Raw genomic sequence first — 7,954 nt, forward strand, 5'->3', positions numbered from 1 at the left:
CACTGTGGTGGAATTCTGTACACCCGACGCGCCGGAAAAATCATAGTGGGCGGAGCCTAGTCGTGTTTGGGCTCATTTGGAACGTTTTCTTAAAACAAAAAAGGGCAAAACAAGTGTTTCTGGAAATTTGGGCTGTGTAACCTGAAATTTTCAAAAAAAGTTCAAAAAAAGTTTTTTTTCGAAAATCTCCAAATCAAAAATTTTGAGATTTCAAGTCCAGAATTATCAGAAACAGTTGCTCTGACCGTTTTTAGCTTATTGAGCCCTTCAAAATGAGCACAAACACGACTAGGCTCCGCCCACTATGATTTTTCCGGCGCGTCGCGTGTACAATGGGGAAGCCCAAAGTGGGCAGAGCCTAGTCGTGTTTGGGCCCATTTTGAAGGGCTCAATAAGCTAAAAACGGTCAGAGCAACTGTTTCTGATAATTCTGGACTTGAAATCTCAAAATTTTAAGATTTGGAAATTTGGAAATTTTCGAAAAAATTCAAAAAGTTTTTTTCGTAAATTTTCCATAAAATTCTATATTTTTTCTCATAACTAACATCCTTAGCGTCGAGAGCTTCAAAATGAGCCCAAACACGACTAGGCTCCGAACATTTTGATTTTTCCGGCGCGTCGCGGTCGTGCGTCGCGTGTTCCTTCAAAGTGGGCGGAGCCTAGTCGTGTTTGGGCTCATTTTAAAGGTCTTGATGAGACAAAAGACATAAGAGGAACGGTTTTGCGAAATTTGGAGCTTGTGACCGCAAAATTTTAAGATTTGGAAATTTTCGAAAAAAAATCAAAAAAAATTTTTTCCAACTATTTTTCCAAATCAACTGTTTCTGAAACTTAAAAAAAAATCATCAAAAAAAAATGTTTTTTTTCAAAAGTTTCATCCATTTTTCAGTATCACGCCGGCACGATCGCGAACGTCCGCGAGGCTGCCGATTCGTTCTCGGACAAACGCGTGATCGGAATCGCTCTCGACACGAAAGGACCCGAAATCCGTACTGGCCTGCTCGCCGGCGGCGCGTCTGCCGAAATTGAGCTCGTCAGGGGAGCGTCGATCCGTCTGACCACCGATCAACACTTTGCCGAATCGGGAACCGCCATCAATCTGTTTGTGGATTATAAGAATATCTCAAAGGTGCTGGAAACGGGCTCCCGTGTCTATATCGACGACGGACTCATCTCTCTGATCGTCGAGGAGCTTCAAGAGGACGCCGTCGTGTGTACTGTAGAGAATGGAGGAATGCTGGGCAGCCGAAAGGGTGTCAATTTGCCAGGAACCATTGTCGACTTGCCGGCTGTCTCGGAGAAGGATATCAAGGACTTGAAGTTTGGTGTCGAGCAGGGTGTCGATATCATTTTTGCGTCGTTCATCCGTAACGCTGATGGAATCCGCACGATTCGGAAGGTGCTCGGAGAGAAGGGGAAGAAGATTAAGATCATTGCCAAGATTGAGAATCAGGAGGGTGTCGACAACGCGGACGAGATCATTTCCGAGTCGGACGGTGTGATGGTGGCTCGTGGTGATTTGGGAATTGAGATTCCAGCGGAGAAGGTTTTCTTGGCGCAGAAGGTGAGGTTTTTTTGGATTGAAAATGGGCTTGAAATAGGCTTAAAATAGGCTTTTAAAAAAACTTAAATTAGGCTTCAAATAGGCTTAGAAGTAGGCCTGAAATAGGCTGAAAAATAGACTTCAATGTGGCCCAAAAATATACGTCTATAATAGAATCAAAAATTGACGGAAATTAGGCCTGAATTAGTCTCAAAAATGGGTATAAAATAAGCCCTAAGTTGCATAAAATAGCCAGAAAATGGGCTTAAAAATAGGCTTTAAATTGACTTAAAATTGACTTAAAATAGGCTGAAAACTAGGTTTAAAATAGGCTTAAAACAGGCTTAAAAAGGCTTAAGACAGCCTTAAAAATAAGCCTAAAATTAGGCACCGCAATGAAAGGGGGCGGGGCGACCAAATTTTTCTCCCCTTTTCAGAAATCCATCTTTGAAGGCTTGTACCGGGCGTTAGAAACCCATTATTTTTTTGGTGAGAACTTGTCCCTATGTAATCGACTACGCTGAATCCAATGAAATTATCAGTTCTTCGATAACTTTATTATTTTGATTCGAAAACTTCGAAAAATAGAAGTGGGACTGACAAAGTGGACTAAAAGTGTTGGATGGAAGTTCGCGCCATTAGATTTTTTAATGGATTCTGATAGTTTTTGAACTGGGGGATTGGATTTTGAAATAAAATCAAAATTCTAACGACGCCCTTGTTTCACAATTTTCAGCCAAAGTTCCAGCTAAAATAAATAAAAAATTTCAGCGATGACCCCAATTTTTTTTTTGCATATTATGGTAAAACTAAGTCTTGTGTATACTTCTGCCAATTTTCAGAAAGATTGGATACCTCTAAGTAGTTTTGATACTCATCCGAAAATTCCAAACTTTCAAAATTTTCAGTTTTTGGAAGTTTTGAAGGTGACACAGGTGAGCGCCACCGATTTTCTTTTCACCATAAGATTCTACGCAAAATTTGCCACTAAGAGCAATTATAATTAAAAAATTCTATCGACGCCCTTAATGTGTTATACGTCTGTTTCCTTATCTATCATGGAACAACTTGTAAAAAATAGGAAAGAGGCAACACCGGAAGGAGACGGCAGGCAATGAAAAGTCGTCCTTTCCTCACTCTCATCTATTGCTTCCAAGGGAAGTGCAGCGGTGACAGACTGGTTAGTGGGCGCGCGCACCGATCTGAAGACCGAAGTTCGCATCTCCCATGGGGTTTTTTGTTTTTTTTTCCTTTTTTCAATGGTTTTTTCCTTTTTTCAATGTTATAAACTTATTCTTTTCGTTTTTTTACCCTAAAAACTGCTTTTCCGACAAACCATGATGCGATTTTGATGAAAAAACAGCGCTCGGAATAGCGTCACAATGAAACCGCGCCGCAGCTAAGCCCCGCCCACTTTTCTGCGCACCGCAAAAAAATGAGGAGAAATTCAGTACATTGAGGTCTGGTATAAAAGGGGCTGTAACTCGGGATTGAATGAAGATTTTTCCCTGAAATTTTGGGAATGGACTTCTATAAAGTAGGAGAATACAATCCAACAATAAAAACTGGGAAAAGTCTATTTTGAAAATTTTGTTGTGGTGCCTACCTAAAATAGGCTGAAAATAGGCTCTAAAATAGTGTTCAATTAGGCCTAAAAATAGGCTTGAGAATAGGCTTAAAATAGGCCTAAAATAGGCCGAAAAGTAAGCTTTAAATTGGCTTAAAGCAGGCTTAAAAAGGCTTAAGACAGCCTCAAAAATAAGCCTAAAATAGGCTCGAAATTAGGCTTAAAAATAGGCCTAAAATAGCCCGAAAATTGTCTGAAACGGGACGAAAATTAGCCATATGGGCCTATTTTAAAAATTTGGGGATTTCAAAGGTTTGGAAATTTCGAAAAATTGAGAAATTCAAAAATTCTGAAATTTTGAAATTTAAGAAAATTCAAAATTTCGGAGATTCGGAAATTTTGGGAATTAGGAATTTTCCAAAATTTCGAAAAATTAGAAATTCCAGAATTTACGAAATTCAAAACTTCCGAAAAATTAATTTTCCAGATGCTCATCTCCAAGTGCAACCGTGCCGGAAAGCCAGTCATCTGCGCCACCCAAATGCTCGAATCGATGGTCCACAAGCCACGTCCAACACGTGCCGAAGGATCCGATGTCGCTAATGCGGTAAGTTTTTATTTTGGAAGGCTTTAGACACCAGAATTGGGTTCCTTGGGGTTTTTTACCCTAGTAATTGTGCTTTGTGACCTAAAAGTGTGTTTTCTGGCATAGAATCGACCTCCATTGCCTGCCGGCGCGCCCCTCTGTTTATTAGAACACTCTACGCCCTCTCTCTGACCGACCCGCTTGGTGTAGTGGTCTACGCGCGCGGCCGTCAGTCGGCGCGACGGGAGAGGTTGTGGGTTCGACCCCCACCGGCGACACGAATGGGGGGCACAGAGTTGCAAGTGATTGAAACTAAATCATCTGCGCTAAGTTGTCCCGAAATGGTGTTTCGGATTTTAAGAAAATGATGCTTGCTTCATGAAGTGTCGTTGATATCTATTCGAACAATTTCTTTTTGAAACTTGGAATTCTTGCAGGTCCTCGATGGTGCTGACTGTGTAATGTTGTCTGGAGAGACTGCGAAAGGAGACTATCCAATCGACGCGCTCAAAATCATGCACTACATTTGCAAGGAAGCCGAGGCCGCCGTCTACCATCGTCGTTTGTTCGATGAGCTCCTTTTGAACACCCCAAAACCGACTGATATGTCGCATACGATTGCCATCGCTGCCACCTCGGCGGCTGCCTCGTGCCACGCGTCCGCCATCCTTCTCATAACCACCACCGGACGTTCGGCGATCCAATGCTCTCGATACAAGCCGGCCGTCCCGATTCTGACGATCTCTCGTGACATTGCCGTCTGCCGTCAACTCCATCTCTACCGTGGCGTGTTCCCGGTTCACTATCCGGCCGAGCGTGCCGCCGATTGGCCGACCGACGTGGACAACAGAATCAATCATGCGATCGCGATTGGCAAGGATCGTGGATTCATTCATCGCGGCGACTTTTTGATTGTCGTCACTGGATGGAGACAGGGTAAGGGGTGCAATTTTTTGGGGCCAAAAAATTTTTTGTTTCAAAATTTTTTTGAAATTTTGATTTTTAACCGAAAAAAAATTTAAAAAATTTTTCTTTTGACAATTTTTGATTTTTGCGAAAAATACAGATTTTTTGAAAAAAACTTTTTTGTGAAAAAAGTTGACAAACAAAAAAAACCTGGTTTTGGACTGATTTTAAGCTGATTTTTGACAAAAAAAATTCAAAAAAAAATCCAAAAAATTTCCTGGCAATTTAGGCTCCGCACACTTTTTGAGGAATTTTTACCTAAAAATTCTCGAAAAAATTGATTTTCAATTTTTGAACATTTTTGAGAAAAATTTTTTTTTTGAAATTTTTTCAAAATTCGATGAAATCACGGAATTTTTGGAAATTTTGGAAATTTTGAACATTTTGGAAACTTAGAAAAAAAAATTTTTTTTTTTAAATTTATTTTCCAGGAGCCGGAGCCACCAACACTCTTCGCATCATCACCGCCGAATAGAAAGCACTCTTCTATTGATAAAAATTTGATTAAAAAACCATTTTTTTATTATTATTTTCCTTTTCCCAAAATTATTCAGTTTTCTCGCTTTTTTTTCTACTCGTCTTTTTTTTTCAGATTTCCCCAAAATTTTCAGTCTGTCCAGTTTTAGTATGGTTACCGGTTTTCGTGTCACCTAAATAATCCCGATTTTCCATAATTTCCCCCCCCCCCCCCAGCCTGAAGTGCAACAAACGCGCTCTATTGCAAATGCGTGTCTTTTCTTTTTTTTTTTGAAAAATTGCTTTTTCTCAAAAGAGCGCATTTGCTGATAGTTGGCTGTGTTTTGTGCTATACCCCCCCCCCCCTTCCCCCCTCCAAAGAAATGTTCCCTTAAATTAAGGTGTTTTTAGTAGACTCCGCCCCCTTTTGGATTTATTTTGTCCCCAAAATAATTAGTAGATGAACCAATGAACACTTGATGAGAAAAAAAAATGTCTTATTTAAAAAATATTAAAAATTGGAAGAAAGAGAAAAAATCGAAATTTTTACTTCAGATCTGGCAACCCGAAAAATTTTAATTTCTGGACTTTTCAGAATTATCGATTTTTTGGATCATAAGTTGATCAAAAGAATTGGAAAAGCAAAATTCTGAATTTGGGAGGTTAAGAGCTACAAGATGAGTATAAACATCACTAGAAAAATAGGTAAAATGGATTTTTGAGATTTTTGGAATTATTGATTTTCCTAGGTGTGAACCTGTAGAGAGAATTTTCCGCCGTCCAATTTTAGAATCGCTTTGACGCCGTCGAATCTCTCGATTTCGACGATTCCATTCTGATATTCCGCTCTGAAATTGATTGATATGGATTACTGTAGAGTTGGACAAGAGTATTGGGTCTTTAAGCCGCTGAAAAGATACATAGAACTTGTTAGTTTGATCTGGAAACTTCAGAAAATGTACAGTAAACCTAGAGCTTCATTTTTTTAGTTGTCCACTTTTCTGTAAAATTTAAGCCTGAGGAGATAAGCCACCTGGGAGAAGCGTGCACTAACTGCACTAGTGGCGGCGGCACCTAGAGGTACTCAAACTTCTAGGCGGCGTATCTCAACAGAGCGCATTTGCACAAAAAAGTTGTCAACTACAAAAATGAAGTTCTAATTTTGTTTAATGTACTGTTGAAGTTTCAAAACAAAATTCTAAGTTCTAGGTACTTTTGTAGGCACTTAACCCAGTCCGTTTTTAATTGGAACAGGAGGGGCTTGAGCGTCCAGCTAAAAAAACAGTCTAATTAAGAATAGGTCAATCCGTTTGTTTTGAAAATTCCAAAATATACTAAAGAAAGCTAGAGCTTCATTTTTGTAGTTTTCCACTTTTCTGTAAAATTTAAGCCTGAGGAGATATGCCACGTGGGAGAGGACACTAACTGCAGTAGTGGCGGCGGCACCTAGAGGTACTCACACGCGTATCTCAATAGAGCGCATTTGCACAAAAAAGTTGTCAACTACAAAAATGAAGCTCTAGTTTCGTTTAATATACCCTGAAATTTTCAGAACAAAATTCTAAGTTCTAGATACTTTAGTAGGCACTCAAGGTTTCCCATTATCAATGTGACAGAGTAGTGACTCAACAAATTCAACAGAGAGCACTTTCTCTAGATGCAAATCTTTTAGCGTGACTTACACATCAATACACTTCAAAACGTCACCAATAGTTCCGCGAATCCCTTCCAGTCTTATCTCCTTAGCACTTCCGGATCTCTGCCACGTGGCAATCAGTTTTCCAAGTTGGACACCATTCAACTTGGCCACAGTCACATGGAATTCCGTGTTATTTTTGACCAAGTGTTTCAATACTTTGTAGAATATGGGAAATGATGGCCAGACAAATTTTCGGTACCGTACGCCAAGCTTTGTGATGATGAACATGCTGAGATTTGAAGCCATTTGGTGATTGGTGTTGTCGGTTTCCAAGTAGTCTAGATTGCACTCAAAATCAATGGTTTTGACTCCAAATGTTCTCGCAAGAAGCTCCAAATGGAACGTTGCAATGGTTTCAAGTTGACTGGCAAACGAGACTCTGGCAGTGGCCGTGGAAGAATTTTGGTCAGGAGAACTGAATTCCCAGTTTTCCAGATTGGGCTTCAGGAATTTCTTGGCTTGATTTTTGGTTTTTCTGCTGTCGCCGTCGTCTTCTATACTAAACACTGGCTTTTTATTCATTTGAAGTGTGAGCTTCCATTCTCCGAGGTGTACTGTCATTTCGACATCTTTTGATATTTTCAGCTTGATGTGAGTGTTCTTGCCTCTCGCGTATCGTCGAACGATAGACGCGTCGTTTGGAGATTTTTGGGATAGCTTGATTCTGAAAGTTTTGTCAACTTTCAGCTCGATTATCTAGCTTCCTTCAAAAGATATCAAACATCTGTCAACTGATAAAATGCTCATCATAGCATCACAACCATTTTTCTAGTTGACCAATTTTTGATATCTTTCATAGGAACCAAGATAATGAAGCTCATTTTTTTTAATCGTTCCAAAAGTGTGCGACTTCTTTTTAAAAGATGAAAAACACTTACAGTTGCTGCGGAGTCTTTTCATCCAGTATTTGTTTCTGGAGGACCATTCGTTTTCTCTGAAAAATGGTTTTTTAATGAAAATTGTAAAGCAATCACCATAATATGAATCATGATAACAAGGAAAATTGAAGTCATATACATTAATATACAGTAAGACAAGTAAAAGGTTTGAAATCTCAAAGTTTATAACTCGTCTGAAAATGACCAACATTTTCTCAAATTTCGGAATAAATTTTCTATATAAAATGAGTTAAACAAT

General features: G+C 39.4%; 2 protein-coding genes across 2 annotated transcripts in view; one reads left to right on the plus strand and one right to left on the minus strand.

The window, feature by feature from the left end:
• CBG16947 overlaps nucleotides 1-5,137 on the plus strand; it is a gene marked incomplete at both ends in the record, with an annotated part of 14,175 nt that extends 9,038 nt beyond the window's left edge. The window contains 4 exons of the mRNA XM_002648786.2: nucleotides 890-1,564; nucleotides 3,598-3,717; nucleotides 4,134-4,632; nucleotides 5,094-5,137. Of these exons, the coding sequence (XP_002648832.2) occupies nucleotides 890-1,564; nucleotides 3,598-3,717; nucleotides 4,134-4,632; nucleotides 5,094-5,137 (1,338 nt within the window). The remainder of the gene's footprint in view (nucleotides 1-889; nucleotides 1,565-3,597; nucleotides 3,718-4,133; nucleotides 4,633-5,093) is intronic.
• A 726-nt stretch (nucleotides 5,138-5,863) lies between these two features.
• CBG26828 lies at nucleotides 5,864-7,742 on the minus strand (the record flags this gene model as incomplete). Its single annotated transcript, XM_045237432.1, has 3 exons — nucleotides 5,864-5,966; nucleotides 6,801-7,481; nucleotides 7,696-7,742. 3 exons carry the CDS (start codon nucleotides 7,740-7,742, stop codon nucleotides 5,864-5,866), a joined length of 831 nt encoding a protein of 276 aa, XP_045099926.1.
• Between the last annotated feature and the right edge of the window lie 212 nt (nucleotides 7,743-7,954).

The sequence above is a fragment of the Caenorhabditis briggsae genome (assembly GCF_000004555.2).
Source record: "Caenorhabditis briggsae complete genome, chrI, whole genome shotgun sequence".
Taxonomy (NCBI): domain Eukaryota; kingdom Metazoa; phylum Nematoda; class Chromadorea; order Rhabditida; family Rhabditidae; genus Caenorhabditis; species Caenorhabditis briggsae.